Raw genomic sequence first — 18,503 nt, forward strand, 5'->3', positions numbered from 1 at the left:
AAAAGTGTATGGCTAATTAACTTTCCATACATGTATTGATTTGGTCTCCAATGACATTTGGGTCAGTGGCATATGTCAAAACACATACATGAATAACAGGAACCAGTATACTGGGTCTACAATGTCCACTTTAAGATTCAGTGGTTTTAATGTTGCAGCTATAGGATTAAATTCACATCTTTTCAAATGCAATCTGGATTTATTGTATTTCCTTCTTGTTTGTCCTGATTAAATCATTCCAGTTAAAGCTAATAAAAAAAATTAAGGGGTTCACAACCTTGTGGAAAGTAGAAAATCAAATAATACTTCTACCATTTTCTACCTTTTTCTGATTTATAAGTGTGTGCATTTTATAACACTCTATTTAAGCTAAGCTAAGCTAAGCTCTAGTTAAGCTAAGATGTTACCTAAAATGGTAGCTTGTTGATAACATATTTTAGCTTTTTTTAAACTTGTTTTTGTTTGTTGTGGGTGGGGGTGGGGGACAAAACAAAAGCTAATTTTTGTAATTTGCCAATCTCATCTGTTTAAAATTCTTCTGAACTGTTTGCCGCTAGCCTGTCTCATTAGCTAGCTTGGCTCTTTACCTAGCAGCATAGTAGATGTGTTGATTTTGATTTTAGATTAGATTAGATTAGATAGATTAGATAAAACTTTACTAATCCTTCTGCTGGGTTCCTCTGGGAAATTCAGTGATGTTAAGGTTATGTACAATTTTTTGAGTTATTGTATGGTGAAAACAAAACTGCCATAACTGTAAGTGTGCACAGCAAACATAGCTAACTTGACATAATACAACAGATAATTCAAAAGTAAAACAAAATTCACTTTAAATTTATGGAAAAAGAATCTAATTTAGGCTTGTAAAATTGAATGAGTCTGAATCTGGTTGAAAAGGCCATGTTGACTCATTCTGTGGACCAAATTGTTAAAAGATCTTTGTTTAGCTTTAGGGGTCAGCAGTGCTTTACCCAGGATGACAGTTGATGCTAACTTTGAGAGCAGTGGCTCAGATCGTCATGTGGGACACATTTGGGTTAGGCTGTGACCAAACCGTCACTGGGTAAGAGAAATGGGTAAATACAATATTTGTGTATGAGTGTGCATCTGAATCAGTGCCAACAGGGGAAGCTGCAGGGCTGGGGGGATGGGGTGTCCCAGAAATTGGCAATTGCCCCCCTCCTCTCCATCCACATGGTTAGTGTCAGACGAGAAAGGGAGCAGAGAAAGGGATGGAGAGATGCCAGCGTGTCTTCCCCCTTGGCACACAGATGATCCTCGTGGTCTGCATGCTGCACCCCTCTTTGTGCAGATCCACTTTAAACACTATCAGCTGAAAACAGATCCTGGATTAATGCAGCCTTAGTGCGTGCACGTTCCCTGTATAGTGCATAAGAGCAACGACTCCACTACATGCTCTTCACTGTGTGCGTCTAGACTGGAGTTTCCCTCCACTTTCCCCGGAGGCTGAGCTGATTAACAGTTACAGGGAACAACACAACGCATGATAATGTGAATTATAATGGACCGATGGAGTTGGCCTTTGGCCCCGTGCTCCATATGAGGACAGTGGCACAGTAATGGTGTGCGCGCGCCCTGCAGGGACAGGCCAGACAAAGACAAAGCCATGCCAGGCTAATCTAAGTGGAAAGAGCATGCAAGGCCTTAAGGGTGTGTATAGATTCCCAACATGGTCTATAAACACAGACTAGTATGAGGATATTAGTTTATTTTGAACTGCAAATATTCTCAGGCCTGCCACTGTACACAAATTAAGGCAGTGAGGTTATTTCTTGGCTTTAGCTTTCATAATGTTAAGCTTAAAAAATCAACAGCAGCTTTAAAAACACTGTATTTTTCTGTTTCCTGAAAAACAGATATTTCACATGTTATGTCAGTGTGGTCAGAGTGTTTGGTTTTGGCAGCAGCCAAAGCAGTTATTGGCCCTTTTCGGTCCTCACTCGTCTCCTTTCAGTGGCCAGCTGTCTACTCTCTGTGCCCAACACACTGGGCAGAAATATACAGTGCAGTGAACTGGAAGCGAACACACACCCTGATTATGAGATTAGAGGTGAAGAGGTCAGGCTGTTTTCTCTGGATTCTTCTTTGTGTCTCCGGTCCAAACACGCTCGCGTAAAGCGAAACAGACTGAGAGAGACGGAGTTTGTCTCCTTTCACCTCGTCTGTCACTTGGCAAATTGGACTCCGGTTTGGTGTGCGGTGTCCAACCGGAAGGAGCTGTAAAACATGGAGCTGACAGCTGAAGGATACTAATGAGATTCGCTTATTCTCAAACTCCTCACCGCTCTCTTTTCCCCCTTTTCTTTAAATGCTGCATAGAGATTAAAACCAAAGACTGTGGAAGATCCAAACACTGGTTTCATTTTCTTACCCTTGATGTTTCGGGAGTTTGCAACTATGAAGACCTATAAGTGTTGTTTTTTTCTAACAGAAGTATTATCCATCTAAGCTTTAATCGTGTTAAAATGTATATACTTTGGTTTAAAATGTAAATGCAGAGATATAACAGTAACCAGGACTCCTCTGAGGGTTATTTTTCCATCCCAGACACTTCACACTCTGTCCAGAACTTATGTGAATTTCTCCCGTCTGGCAGGCGCTAAAGAGCTCCGAAACAGGCTGACACAAGAAATGCTTCTTCCCACAGGACATCACACTCATAAACAGTTCAGTGTGTGAACATGTCCCAGGGTTATTATAGTTTCGTCTCTTTGTTTTATATTAGATTTTACTTCATTTTGAATTTTCAATTTAGTTTCACTTCAGTTTGTATTAGTTTTACTTTTAGTCGTTCTAATCATCATAGTAATTTGTGGAAAAGTAAGCAGTACTAAAAGGAAACAGCTGGAGAAACAATTTGCAACTAACAAAAATAAATAAAAAAATAAAATTTGTGTCAAAGATCGTAAAAAAAAAATGTGCTTCAACCTTAAATTGCAGAGACTTTGAATTGCAGTAAATAACATCATCAAAAGAATGTGGAGAAATCTCTGTGCGCAGGGACAGAGGACGCTACACCTCGTGGTAAACGTGGCCCAGTAGAAACTTTATAAAGACTTGTTTCTGCCATCAAATAAAAAATGATATGAATATAAAATGGTAAGTTTTTTCAGTTTAAGCATGTCGCATGTTTCCTGTGTTCTAATGTGAATAAAATAAGTTTATGGGTTTTTAAATTATATTGTTTTTATTTACATTTTATTACATCAAACCAACTTTTCTAGAGATGTGAAGCAAAATGGAAAAAATGTAATCAAACTGACAGAAACTACAGCGATTTCCTGTATATTGTAATCTTTCTAGCTCGTGTAAGCAATAGTGTTTATTTTTTATTTATGTATTTTTACATGTGGCTTGATAATTTGATTTATCCTGTTTAGTGTTTGTAAAATATGCATAATTTAGTGTTTTTGTCGTCGTGACGTGTACACACGGAGCACTTGTTTGCCGTGCTGCTGTCTGGTAATATTTTAGTTAAGTAGTTAAATTTTTAATAATTTAAACTGTGAAAGTGAGCAAAAAGTCTTATCTTTTATTTAAGTTTGTATGCCTGGATGTTGGCCCCATTCCATTCCTACACATTTTTACTGTTTGCATGAAAAATGTGACAGTAAAACGCATGCTCTGTAAACTCGGCACACTAGAGTTTGAGTTATGATTATTTCAAATGATCCATTTCAGTAATAAGAGGAATACTTAGTGAAATTCTGTATGGTGCTTAAAAATTCATCTCTTATTTGCCTTATTGTTGTTATAAATACTAATAACAAGAAAGAGGAAAGATTAAAGACAAGTCGGATTTTTGTAAATGATGAATGAAAGTGAAGCGCAGCAGATGAAGGACTATGTTAACACATCCATCTGACAGCAGTAGAATTAGCTGCAGGTGCTGAGTGGAAGCTCCTGTTCCTGTGTGAAGACAAAGGTGTCCCAGAGCTTGCATTTAAACCCTTATCCCCTTAACGAGGCCCTACTGCAGCTCCAAGTGGGCATCCACACGGAGTTACACTAGTTACTGAAAGGGACAATTGGAATTAGGTCATCGTGACAGCACACTTGACCAATGTTCAGCAGTAAGGCTAGAACCTGTAACGTTATAACGATGCAGTCTTCTTCCAAATAGCTCTGGCTCCATCTAGTGGAGACGTCAGGGAATTGTATTTTAGGTCTATAGGTTGGATCTTCAGCTCAGGTCCAAAACACCACATTATCTGTCAAACACTGTGTTAAAATTGAAAATCTGCACTTTATATTTTAATTGTTTGAATTAAAATAGTTAGATATTCAACTATTTACTTATGTGTTTATTGCCTGTGGACCCAACTAGGTCGGGAAATACTGAGATTAGATTTCAACATGAGGACACAGAAAAACTTAGTTTTTTTGTCTGTGAAGGTTCTCAGTCATCCAGGTCATCGTAGCGTAAGGAGCTTGGAAAGAAAAGCTCCAAGCTCCTTAGGCATTTTTTAAATTCCTGTTCTCCGTCCAGCGTGGTCATCAGAGCTAAAACTCTAATTAGACAAAATCTAACTCAAAGCCATTCAACAAGCTATCAACACATTACTAAGAAGCTCATTTGTCTCTATCCATCTTGCAGCCACTGTGGCGCTGTCGTCTTGCTTACAGGAAGAAAAAAAGCAATAAATAAATAAACAAACTTTACCAACCACAGAAACTTTACTCAGGAAAAAAATCTCAGTAAAAATCCAGGTTTATTACAACTTTTAAATATAAGGGCTGTGTACACTGTGTGTGATCTGTTCAGCTAATTTCACACAAGAAAATAAAAAAAAATAAAAAAGCACAATAAACAGTTCATTAAGGAACTGAGTTAAACTGATACCCACACACAAAAACCCCAAATGGCACAAAGTAACAAATACACAACCAATAATAACAATATCGTCCTCTTTCACTGGCAAAATGAAAATACTGGAAAAGAAAATCCTCGACTTCTGAAATTTGTAGTCTCTGTCCAAAACAGCAGGGATGGAAAAAAAGAGAACTCCAACAAAACGGAGAAGAGAAGAAAAAGAAGAATCAATATCTGTATTTTGTAGAGTAATCCTTGGGAGACACTACCAGACCTCGGCCTTTTCTTGCTCCTCGATACACAGTTTCAATAATGTCTATCATCTCCTGCTTGTCCTCCATTGTCCAGTTGATCTTGTTGTTGTTACCGGTGCCCAAATCAATCATGATGTGTTTGTTCCTGAAAATGGGATGAAATGAAGTTTGATGTCAAGTTCCTTTAAATCACATTTAAATACCAAAAACTGGGTTTCTATCTGTGTTCTAATGTGGAAAACAGATTAAAACTAAAAATTTAAGTTGTTTTTTTTTCCTTTTGAAATTTCAGTGACATAACGGGAATTATTTCAAGTGTTCTTCTTTTAATTTTTATAATTATGGTCTTCAGTCAAAAACAAATAACTGTCCATCTGTCTAGTTTTATTTATTATACAGCCAATCACAATCATGAGGAAGACTGCTGATAGATGATGCTCCTGATGATGATCAGAGCATAAACTATAGGAATACAACCAGCTGGCAGCCAGGTGAGTCGACTTGCCTTCAGCTTTTGACAAAGACTCATTCAAACTGATGGCAACATGTCTGCATTTACAAATTAGACAGCACGTATATACAAACATACGGCAATCTCTCAGAGTGTGGCTGCTCATTCAAGTCGAAACAGCAACCGTTTGCATAAAGGTTGCCTCCCATCAGGTACTAGAGCAGGGCAATATGACCAAAAATATTTATCACGATATACATTTGAAAAATTGCGATAACGATATAACTGACGATATAATTGACACTAGACAAAATACTTTACAACTCCACAACTTTATTAGTGCAAAAAACCCCATCAATGTATTTTCACTTAAACAAGCAGCTGTTTTTTATGTGCATTAAAGTTATATAAAAATTTAACAGTGCAAATGCAAATTCCTCACTGACAGTTTAACCAAAAGGCATTTCCAGTGGAAATTGGCCGACATATCCTCAGCATAACCATGTATAATATCCACAAAACTTAAAGAGAGGTTATACACACACAATACGGTAATATTATGTTGAAGCGCAGTACGTATCACTCCACGAGGCTCCTGCCTACGATAGCCGTAATTCTCGACAATCCATCAAGCGGTGCGGGTTCGTAGCTTAGCAAAGTCGTACTAAAACATGTGACAGATTTTCGAGCGCAATGTACGACAGAGGTCAGTAAACACAACCAGAATTCATACATAAGGCACACGGGATTATAAGGGGCACTGTCGATTTTCAGAAAAATCAAAGGATTGATTTTAAGTGTGCCGTATTTTCCAAACAACACGGTAATAACGACGGCCCGCTAGCATGCTCTACCAAAAATAGTGTTTCTTTGTGTATCTGACGGACGAAAGCTAAACCACTTCCACACCACTGAAGTTGCAGCATTTTTACAAACCAATTCTGGTTCATCCGTTTCATTTAATGATCCGCTTTTGCTCTTCTCATTCTGCGTCGCCGCCATGTGCGTATGTAAACAAAGGCACTGCGCATGCGCGTTTTACCCATATTCTATCGCGATATTTCATTTTCCTATTGTTGCCCAAAATTACACCGGTATTACCGTGAACGGTATGATATAGCCCAGCCCTATCAGGTACCTTGTGTAATCGCCTTACAATCAAAAAGTGATTGCTTGTTCTGGGGGGGCAGCTGCGTTAAGATAAGTGTGTCCAGTGTTACGGTTAAGTTTTCTCGGGACGGTCATGCATGAGATGTGTCCTCTTGTTCAAAGTATTCCCAGAGTATGTTAACTTCTTTATTAAAATATCAGTATCTGGTGTTTTCCCCCACGGACCCTCATACCTTTCTAGTACAGTCTTCTGGTCTGTTTATTTAATGTGTTGTGAGTTTGATGTGAAGCAGAGTCCAGAAGAGCACAGCTGAGCACTTTTAGTGTTGAAAGAACTGGATTGTACACTTCATTTATGTAAGGATAATGACTGCACTCACTTGTCAAGAAAAAAAGATTTTGCAGTTTTGTTAATCTGATTAGCTTTAATAATTAATAACCTGAGTGCCTTTCAGCAATGCCAGTCTACTAAATAACAACAACAGTGACAGAATGCAGGGCTGACACTGACAGCCTCACCTGAAGAAGAACATGACAGTGCAGGGGTCGTACAACTCGTACATCTTGTTGAAATCTGGTACTTCTGTGATGTCCACCAGGTAAATGACTGCAAAATTCTTAACCTGCCAAGGCACAGATATAAAAACCATGAGTTCAGAAAAACAAAGTAAATACAGACACACACAAAAAAAGAAGAAAAGTGTTGCTCTTAGCAAAACGTTTTCCTGGACATCAAGTCAATTTTATCTTTTAAAAATTACACAAGGTCAGGTTTCTATTTAACTTTAACAGCTCTGGGTAGCAAGGTTACATCTGGAAAATCATCAACAAATTGCTACCTCAGAGCCAAATCCTCTAGCAAAAGCCTTGGTTGTACAATCAGTAATAATCTTCCATGACCAGTCAATGTAGTACGGAGCCTCCAGGCCCCTTTAAGAGGCATTAAAAAGTCTCAAAGAAAAAAAATCTGGGTGGGTTTAAATAAATAAATAAATACTAAACAGGGGCGCCGGTTTAGCTCTGTTGGTGAGCAGGCCTGTGGCCAGATAGCAGCAGGCCTGGGTTCCAGTCTGACCTGTGGCCCTTTGCTGCATGTCCACTTTCCTGTGCTGTCTCTATCCATTAAAGGCTAAAAGGCCAAAAAAAACAAACAAACCCAAAACAAAACTAAATTGAATCTATGGGAGAATTCAGTAATATTGAATCAAACTGCACTGACACTACAGTTATCATAGCGAAAATGTAGCTAAGAGCACTTTTTTCCCCTCTTCTTGACTTCTTGTATCCATAACACTGCTCTCAAGGAGTGACCCAGAAACATGGGTGAAGTTGGTTCTCTGAACTGAGTAATTAATAAAGTCACACCGTCTTTTATGGCTACTTTTCCCTCCGGGTTTTGAGTTTACAAGTAAAAGAATAAAAACTGTTACCACACTGACTAACATATATCAGCAAATTACTGGAGGTAACTTGCTGAAACTCAAAGACTTGGGAAAAACCTGAACCATGAAAACAAACAAAATTACCAAAACAAAGACGACTCAGGAGAGGGAGGGAGGGGGAAAGTGCCAGCATTACATTTGTATAAGTTATAGGCTCTACAAAATTTCACCTCTTAAATTGAAATTAACAGTAAGAGAAAGACTTGCATTTAGAATGATTATTTGCAGAATAAGACTCCACGAAAGATGCTGAGCATATATTTTCAATTTGTAAGCGTTTAAGTCTTATTTAAATGTTACAATAAATGGTAAAATAGTCCACGTATTGACCTTAAAGTATATTGAATTTTATCAGCTTAACACTCCACAAATAGCGCCCTCTACAGGAGTTCAGATAAGAAACATAAGCTAGCAAACAGTCGCCGTTTATAAACTACTCAAACCTTTTCCGCGATGCTGTAAAGAACTTCGTCCATCTTCATACATGTCGGGTCCCAATCGTGTCCGAAGCGGATAACCAGGACTCGGTCCTCCTCAGACAAGATGGCTTGGTCGACCTGCCAGCCGTTGTGGAGATGTGGTAGCATGTACGACATGTTGATCCAAAGTTGTTGATTCCTAAGCTGCAAATTAAATACGTTTCATTACAACAGTAGCAAATGTGTATATTACATTATAAATTACATCCAATAAAACCTCTGCGTTTGTTTGTGTTAGTCATAATAGGCAGTAAGCCTGCTGCTAACGGGGCAGTCTGGGTTGAGGTTAGCAAGGAAAAATCTGGAAGGAGAAATAGTGAGCCCTGCATGAAAAGAAGTGAACAAAATTCGGAAACACTTACCTAAAAATGTAAATAAATCCGTGTTATTAGGCCACGTATGTGGTAAAAACGCAATTCGCAACTCTAAGAAATAGAAAATGTTGAATAATACAGCCGCTGTGTACTTTGTCGCAAAAGGTTCGTTTCTAGGCGCGTGGCGTCATCAATTCAGCGCCAGACGTGTTTACGTCACGTCCGTGTGTACGTTTTAGTCAGATGCAGCCAGATTTTAAGTTTTTCCTTAGTGAATTATACTGTAAGACGTCCTGACCCTATGCAATCTACTTTAGGTAACCTCTGATTTTCATTTATGAGACTTCCAAAATCAGATTTCAGGAAAACACGGCATTCTTTCCAGCTGCAACATGGAAGAATTTTCTTAATATTAACTGGAAGCAGGGGATTCTTTTTTTAATGGGGTGGCACAGGGGGTTGGTGGGGTGTGGGAGTCATAGGAATTCAGAAAATCCAATCCGAAACAACTTGTCACTTGTTTCTAAGTCTTTCTTTTCAGGTAATTTTAGGGTTTCCACACCTGCCAAACCTCGATGTAGCCCTATAGTCGTTTTTCTATTTAGGTGTGGAGGCAAAGTCACCCATCTACAATTTAGACAACAGCAAATACAGCCACATTTTTTACTGCCTTTGTTAAGATTTTTTTTTTTAATAATAATAATAATATAACATGAGTTTTAATTAGTTGTCAAAAATACAAAGAGCTACTTTTTATTTTTGTTTAGAGTACCTTTCAGAGCCTGTACTTTTTTTAAACTTTTGAGTAAGGACATTGAATGAGTATGTTAATATTTACTAAAGCATTTTTAAATACTTTAGTAAAGTAAGTAAAGTATTTCTACTTAAGTGATGAATGTGTGTGAAGAAGAGGAGCAAACAAATTTCAGATAAGTCAGAGCCACCCCACCCCTATAGCCCCGCCCCATCTGGAAGAACTTTTGGTCTTTACCAGTGATTGTAGAAGACAGGTTTATACTGTGGTTACACTGAAAAACATTACACAGTTACAGGTCCCTGCACAAAAGTACTTTCAGACAAATAAGGTTGATTATTTGATTATCACCTTAAATGAGCTTCATTTAAGGTGATTTACCCAGTGAAACATTTCTATCAAGTTTTGAGAATGACATAGCTAAAGTACTGTGGGCTAATTACTGAAACTTGGTCCCATCTATTTTGGTCTTATCTTGATATCTTGATGCATGCTCAATCATCCGGGTAAGTAAATCCCAAAGGCTGATTCTGTGTATCTGGACGTAGCGTTTTCAGTGGGAGAAACATTTTGTCACTCATCCAAGTGACTTCTTCAATCTCAGCTGACTGCAGGATTCCCCAATCTTATAAACAGTTCACTGTATAAGGACTGAAACTAGCACCACTGTAGGGACAATGGGTGGGAGGTCAGTTCCTTGATCATTAATATGCAAATTCTCATGACCATTGATCAACAACTACTGATCAAAGACCACTGATCAATGGCCATGAGTAGAGAGTTGATAGAGAGCTGAGCTGAGACTGAAGAAGTCACTTGGATGAGTGACGAAATGTTTCTCCCACTGAAAACTCTACGTCCAGATGAACAGAATCAACCTTTGGGATCTATTTTGGTCCTTTTATTTTACACATGGGCTGTGAAAAGGTGTTTATGTTTCATAGTTAATAACATTTTATTAAATTTAATTTTTTTTATTATAGTAACATTACATTTGGTTACTGTTTAATGTGACTAAGGCACAGCTGCATTTTATCTACTTTATTACATCATATCAAATGCTCCTCCTTGAAAATGTATCCAAAAGTTGATTGTAACACAAGTATAAACCATTAACTCACCGAATGTGTTTGATTGAACTTAGATAGATAGATGCATACAGTAGTATGTGGATTTGTTTTTTGGACTCATGTAAGGAGACTTTCAGGATTGCTAGAACTTTGTTTTAAAGCTGTCTAATCTTGATGGAGGTAAACTACTATCATCAGGAAGTACTGTCATATTTTAATTTGTTGTCCTTTGCCAGAGGACAGTTTCCCTCATATGAAAATACCTTCTCTGGCACGCATACATTTCATTACCAAACACTCTGTAACCAATGAAAAGATTGCAAATCCTCAGACAAACAAATAACTCCAGGCTCTTCATGCCTCTGCTCACTGACTTCTAAACAGGTGTCACACATCATCCCTGCATTTTTGTAGCTGCTAGCTTTAGTACTTACTGTCAAAAGTAACGGTGCCATTAAGATTTTAATTTTTCTCGACAATTAAAACAACAAAATAATGTTTGCGGGATAAACTGCAGATGTTATGTAATACCTTTGCGTGATTGTAAGTAAGTACAGCTGTCGGTTGGAAAGAATGCAAACTTCACACTTTATATGACTTTTTAATTGGAGGACGAGTGTAAAGACACAAATGTACATTAACAGTTCTCATGCAGGAAAAAGACACAAGGACAAAACATTTATTGTTGTGCAACTCATCACAGTACAAACAGAAAGAACATTGACCGAAAAGGTTCAAAGGTTATAGAAAAACTTTCCAGTCTATCACATAGCAGCATATTATGGCACTCTTTTAGAGAGACAGAGAGAGACAGAGAATGAATCACCATTAGATATGTTACAACCCAACTTTTAAAAAACAAACAAACCCAAAAACCCACAACTAAACTACGCAATCACAGTAATGTGGTTCTAAATGGCCGAGTGGTAATCGTCCAACTATTTCACGTTAGACTGCTTGGTCTATGACACATGATTGTTTACCAAACAATATCAACAGCCTGTTTTGCAATAACATTGAAATGTGCTTCCTTACGTCAACACTGCAATCATCCCTTAAAGCTGATAAAGACATTTTTTTCCTCCCCAGTCCCTGTGGCTGCTTTTCATATTGCACAACATCAGCCTTCTCATCGTCTCTCTCCACAGTCTGTTGGCCTCAGTCCCTCCTGAAGAGAGATGTCGGTCTTAGAAGTCCTCTCCTATAAAAACCACGCCCAGCTCAACAAAAAAAACAAAAACACAGCCCAGCTCATATTCCAGGTTGCATGAATCTTCTTTAGGCCAGTAGGTGACACGAGGGATGTCACATATTTTTGAAATGACCTCACCGGTGCGGCTCCTTGAACATTTCACTTCACCTAAGGAGGCATATCCAAAGTCCATGAGGCAATGTGAAAACTCTGCACACAATAATGTCTTATAATCCCTGAGGAGCGCTGATGCGTGACTGGAAAAGACAGTGTTGGGATGAGGTCAGGGCACACAGTCGATCCCAGTGATGTACTGTGGTAGTGGACATTTGCAGCTCCTAGTCGCTGGGATGTTCTGGGCAGGAGCGATTCACCTCAAACCACGCGTCTATACACCTGCAACAGTAACAAGGAGGCTTGATTCAAACGGAGCTGGAAACATATGTAGTGTTTGTGAACACAACAAATGGAACCAGCTTGAAGTAAAAAAAAACAAAAACAAAATATTTTTATGTATATTTTAATTTGTATATTTTTTAAGTTAAAAATGGAAAATAAAATATTATCACAACAATTATGAAGAACTTATTCACTTATGCAAATGTGCTTGTGTAGCGTTTTGTTCCTCTCACAGATTATTATTATTATTTTTTTTAGGATCTATATGCTCTTAGAACCAATGAGGTTAATGTAAATATTATGCTTGTTTCAACTCCACATTTTTATTCTGGGACTCCTCTAGTGTATCTTGGCATTGCTCCCAGTCAAAACACTTGACTTTATCTCAGATTGTTATGCGGCCTCTTAGTCCAGCCTCTGCATGGAACAGCTCATGCTATCCCCAGGCTTCCTTCAGGCCCCACTTCACTGAAAGTTTTCCCGATTGGTCACCTTCTGAAAGCCTGCAGAGGGGACAGCACCCAGTCGCTGTTGGCACTGTTTATTCCTCTCGCTGGCATAAAGGTTCCTAAACAAAACTGTAGCACTACTAACTAAATTCCCATTCCTGATTGGGAATGGGGCTTTCTCACGACCTTCTGTACACGTTTGAGCCCAGATCTGATCTGAGCACCTGCACCAACAAAGGGAACAGCAGGATCTCTCTGTACATATTACAGCCTTTACATGCTAACTGTGGGACATACATAGCTCTACAGCTGATGATAGGTGTCCATCTAAGAAAAGTGCTAACATGCAGATTAAAAAGAAAAGAGCCTGTTGTTAGGAAATGTCAGTATGAAATAGTGAAAACATTTGTATAGTGTTTCCTTGTATCATCTGCTTTTTGACTGCTTTAATGCATTAAATGCTTATAAAACCACCAAAGCAGACTGATCAGTGAGGGATATTCTGCTAAGGTTGGTGGCAAGTTAGCATCATTTTGTTTGAAAAGTGAAAAACAGCTAGCCTGGTTTTAGTCCAACCTAACAAAAGAACACACACAACGCACACCAAAACAACCGCACTGAGACCCGTGGAGGTCCACCTCCAAACAAACTCCACAGCGGTTAGTTTATGGTGTGAACATAATCCCAGCAAACTACAAGGTGTATGCTGCAGGGTTGAGCTAAATGCTTTCTTGTAGCCAGGTAGGTTTTGCATTCTGGGATGCTGCAAGGTACCATAAATGTCCAAAATACACAAACGCAGGGTTTGGGTTAGCAACTAGCTGTGAAATTAATGTAAATTCTTCATGTTATCCACAAGACCACAACACAGCGCCTTCTTCCAGTATTTACTATTCTTGCTCCAGACCTTTTTGTTGTGACGTATTTTAGTTCAGAGTTTGCTTTGAGTTTTTCTTTGTGAAAACAAACCAAACCACAGGAAAAAGCTACAAGTTTCCAAACTTATCAACTGATTTGGATCAGATCGAACGCACTATAGGTGCAGGAACGCACCTTACATATCACCAGATTAGCTGCAAGTGATAGTTTCATAATTTTATGATTTCTGCGAGAAAGCTAAGAATGCTTTCCATTTACAGGATCTTTTTCTTTTAATCTGACAGGTTCAAACTTGTCGGTGCTATATAATCAAATAGACCAGGTAATGGTAAAAGCTAGAAAGAAAGAAAAATTAAGATTACACTATCTTAGCTTAAAGATTAGAGGCAGGGTGAAATTGCTAGACTGGCTGCTAGCCACTATTACGCAACTACTTATGTCGTAGTTTTTTGAAAATGCTTAGACAATAAGAGGTGCAGTATTTTACAGGATGCAGTAAAGTTTCACAGCCTGTTTTTAAACTGCTTTCTGTATATTTTTTCTAAGCTGGCTTTACATTAATGTAGTCTATAGGTTTAAACATGAGTGCTTTATTATCTTCCCATCTAACAACAACAACAACAACAAATGGCCTTTTGAGCATTAATTGGTATGTTTATTTATGTTGTGCATATACGTACTACAGGTTTTAAATTAACTGTATGCATTAGTCAAAGTATTTCCAGCTGATTCTGTTTATCTGTGTGTGTTTGTGCACATTAGCTACCCTTTATGGTAGATGCAGAGGCAAGGCAGTCTGGCAATGGTGTCTCCTTGCTCCAGCTCGTCTAAACAGATGGCACATTCCCCAGAGTCTCTGGACAGGATGTCCTCTGAGAAAGACAATACAAACACAGACCAAATGAGCAAAAAGCTGCCTCGCACACCAAACCTTGTATCTTCACTTCACTGAATCCCGCACAACCATCTGTTTAACCTTTGATACCAGAATACCTGCTATCATCTGTGTGGAAATGTGCTGCTGATTGGGCTGAATGTAATTTCACTTTTTATTCTCCAGTTCCTCTGTATGAAAATGTGAAGGTGTAGTTTAATAATGGAGGAGAAAACTAAACACCAGTACATTACAGCTTTTTGCACCAATAAATTGCTACTTACACAGTAATGACCATTACAATAATTATATTTCAGTGGTTTCTAACGTCAGAATTAAAAATGACAAAAAATAACGATAAACAAGATAAAGCTTAGACATCACATGATGATTAAATTTCTAAAATTGAAAAATATTTTGACATTTATTCGAGGAAAATTTATATTTTGATTCTAGCTATTTGTCAATCTATCATTAGGATTATCTCAGCATTTATAATTGTCGCGAAATGAAACTGAAAAAAAAAAACACCTAAAGACAACGTGGGAGAAACACCCTTCAACCATGTTACAAATGTTGGCATGGCATAGGTTGTCCACCAGCACTCTAATACTTGAAACGGGACAATCATCCAAGAGGCGTTTGGCAAGGGAAAACAAGTAATTGGCGACTTGTAAAAATAAAGCAAGATTATTTTTAAATTGCATTGTCATTTTGTCTTTGTAAGAACTCAAAACAAAAGAAACAACAAATATTATGGAAATCTTTTTGTGTGCCTATTTATCGGGATTTTAAATCACCAAATATCGGCATTGGTCTGACAGTCTTATCAGTCAGGCTCTAGCGCTTATATTTTTTAAGTATAAAAGAATTTTTTTAAAAAGGTAAAAACAGGGGCACTTGCTTTGTCACGTGCAGTTTCATTTAATAATTAGCAGTGGGCAACAAAATAAATCAATAAAATAACAGTCTCAAAGACATTCAGAATCTCCCCCTCAGTCTTACTGTTGTAGGTGAGGCGCGTCTTGCTGAAACACATGAGCAGGTGCTTCTCGATTTCATCCGACGCCATGAACTTGGAGCAAACGGGACAGTGGAAGCCTGGAGGAGAAAAACGCATAGAGAAAACATTAAAGGGCCCTGATGTGGCAGTGCACCGCTGATAACCTCATATTGATATGTACACATGGCAGGACGTGGGACTGTTGGCTTGTGCTTAATCTTGTGACCTACGGGACCTTTTGACCGCACGAACTCAAATCTCCCATAAACGAACAATCTGCTTACCTCACACAGTTTGCAGATGTCACTGCAGCGCTGCAAACTTACTGCAAGCGCACACTTAACACAGATTTGATGTTTACTGCAAAAGCATCTATAAAACATGCGATTGGCCGATCGCCTACTTCCTTCTGACCCCCTGTATCTGCACAGCTGTACAGAGATTAATAGGCCAAGAACCGCTCGACGTTAGATAAGCTCACCTCCAGGCCTGAGATAAAGTCTCAGACTTGCAGAGTTCCAGTCATGTGGTTCTCTTGAGTGAAGATTATTGATGGTGCGATTAATGATTACATTTCCTCATCGGGGGAATTATATGCCGGTAAGGAAAAAGGAAGAGAAGAGGGCAGGAACACAGCTGGATATGGAGATCATGTCACAACTTTTTAGGCCTCTAACAAAAAACCTAGAAAACTCAATTCAACCTGTGCTTAAACAGCTTTTGAGCTGTCAGCAACACTGGTGTTTAAAGGCTCTCTGAATGTTGTTATGTTAGTTTGACTCCCGCTTTTGTTGCAGGTTGGGCCCAGTGAGACACCCCTTCAGTTGAGAAACAGCAAGACCTGCGGATTCAGGAAGTTTGTTGTGTATGTGTGCAAGTGTGTGTTTCTGTCAGGCAATGTGTAACCAGCAGGAAGCTCTTATCTGCTGACCTACATAGTGCACTACTCTTCCCTCTCATAGCCAGAGTGACAAAACAGGCTGGTGTTGCAAAACAAAGAAGCAGTAGAAGAAGAAAGAGCCCCCCCACCAAAAAAAGGAAAAAAAAGAAAGCGGCAACAGAGCCACCTGTGGCTGGAATAAAAGTGCAGAAGTGCAAAACAAAGGGCTCAGTCATCAGACAGCCTTAACCATATGCCAGGTATCGCATGTCGAATGGAAAAATAATAAGTAACTCTGACACCAAAATTACACATACAACTTTGGAGATGAAACTGAGAAATAATGATAGGGTACCTTACATTAAATAGAAATTTAAGTCATAATAACGTAGTTCGGATATGCAGTGTGGGCAGTTGTGTGCTGCAGGATTTTAAATGTTAATTAGAATCGGTGGTAATATCAGAGAAGGCGAAATGCACTGCATAAAACGATATTAAAGCTGTACTGACACTGCGGAAGTGCACCTCGAGTACAAAGAGGAAATCGGTGCATTAAAAATCTAAGTGTGCACTGAGCAATAATGGGCCTGGCCTCCCCAGGTGTACTTTTATAAATTTGCGCCTTACCCCCGAGCAGACGTGAGGACAGTTCAGCAGGCAGGGACCCTATAAGCAGCCTGTGTCCCTCTGGGGGCAGCTGGCCCTCATCGTCACCATCTGTGCCGTCGAGGCTCTGGTTGCCGCCGGCCGGTATGTTGAGCCCAGAATTTGTTGGCCCTCCACTCGTGAACCGGATTCTTGGGCCATCGGGTCCATTTGTGTACCTGAACCCCGCAAACCTTTCTCCTCTGCTGGAATTCCCAGATGGAAGATCGGAGCTGGAATAAGCTCGAGTTCTGCTGTCAAACACAGGGCTGCTCTGCTTGGCCCCCATACTGCCGCAGGTTTTAGGGGTTTTGTTTGTCAGTGCGTTTTTCTTTCTTAAAGAAGTTTTTTTTAGCCACGACACATGATCACAGCGAGCCCCGGAGAGTCGAAAACAACAAAGGAAATGCAGCCAAACAAGTATGCAGCGATACAGCCGAGATTATTCAACATGTCAAAGTTTCACAGTGCGCACTGTGCGTAAAGTGCGCACTCACTGACGCAAAACTTCCTTTCCAAAGGTTCTTTTTTTCTTTTTCTTCTTCGTTTCAAAGTCCTTCTCCTTTGTTCCAACAACAGATGTATTAAAAAAAAGAGAGAAAATCTCTTAAGTAACAAGGTTTGTGTTTCTCCGCTTTAGCCGAGAACACACGCACAAGTGTTGACCCCAAAGCCCGTCTGGTTTCAAGTTTGTTTTTGTGTTCAACTGTGGTGTCTGGAAAGAAAAATATAAGCAGGGATTGCCCTCCTCTTCCGGTAAGCCAACGCTGTCAGCCGTAATCAACTCCACCGAATACAGTACGTTTTCTTTCAAAGTAAAAGCATCCAATTGTTCAATTTGACAGATAGTGATTCCTTTTATTGATTGTACACAAGTTATGTCCCACGCTTTGCAGCAGCTTAATTTATTACATGAAGTTCAGTGACTTTGCTGCTGCAAAGCGTGGCACACAATTGACCCAATAAGAAATACAGTACCTGCCGTCAAGGGGGAATTACCAGGATTGTAACTACTGAATTTTATAGCTGCGAGTATTTTTGCTGGAAATTTCACTTCTAGGGGTATTATTTTGAAAAGTAGCATTTTACTGTCATAGTTTGTCCAGCTGATGTTAGATTTTAAACAATTTCATTCACTGTTGAGCAGTTTTTGTGGGTAAGCTCGTCATATTTTCCTCCTATGTGAAATCTTAACCAGAAAAACACACAAACCTGCCTCTATAACTGTTACAAATACTCAAATGTATCCTATAAATGTGCACGTGGTGACAAGACAGAGAAAAAGGCACCTTTGCAATAACTCTTGTGCTTTTAATTTGAATACTAAACCACTACTTCCTGTCAGCGATTCCTTTTTCAGTCCGAAGCTTAACTCGGCCCTGAGTGGCTGCGTGACGTCAACCCCAGTAACACCAGCAGGTCTTTGGCACAGCAGCAGGTCACCAGTCCACTCTGATATGAAATGCCCTCCATA

At 39.1% G+C, this 18,503-nt stretch overlaps 2 protein-coding genes across 2 annotated transcripts; both read right to left on the reverse strand.

The window, feature by feature from the left end:
- Nucleotides 1-4,714: 4,714 nt before the first annotated feature.
- Nucleotides 4,715-9,093, reverse strand: txnl4a (thioredoxin-like 4A). The gene is made up of 4 exons (XM_085148062.1): nt 8,933-9,093; nt 8,535-8,714; nt 7,169-7,272; nt 4,715-5,233 (listed from the first exon to the last, which is right to left on the reverse strand). Exons 2-4 carry the CDS (start codon nt 8,685-8,687, stop codon nt 5,062-5,064), a joined length of 429 nt encoding a protein of 142 aa, XP_085004188.1. The 5' UTR covers nt 8,688-8,714; nt 8,933-9,093; the 3' UTR covers nt 4,715-5,061.
- A 2,200-nt stretch (nt 9,094-11,293) lies between these two features.
- Nucleotides 11,294-17,868, reverse strand: LOC146493560 (E3 ubiquitin-protein ligase znrf2-like). Its single transcript, XM_085148061.1, has 4 exons — nt 17,012-17,868; nt 15,507-15,602; nt 14,394-14,499; nt 11,294-12,296 (listed from the first exon to the last, which is right to left on the reverse strand). The coding sequence occupies exons 1-4, from the start codon at nt 17,316-17,318 to the stop codon at nt 12,239-12,241; spliced, it is 567 nt and encodes a 188-aa protein (XP_085004187.1). The 5' UTR covers nt 17,319-17,868; the 3' UTR covers nt 11,294-12,238.
- Nucleotides 17,869-18,503: the final 635 nt, after the last annotated feature.

This window comes from Neolamprologus multifasciatus, chromosome 22, assembly GCF_963576455.1.
Source record: "Neolamprologus multifasciatus chromosome 22, fNeoMul1.2, whole genome shotgun sequence".
NCBI classification, from domain to species: Eukaryota; Metazoa; Chordata; class Actinopteri; order Cichliformes; family Cichlidae; genus Neolamprologus; species Neolamprologus multifasciatus.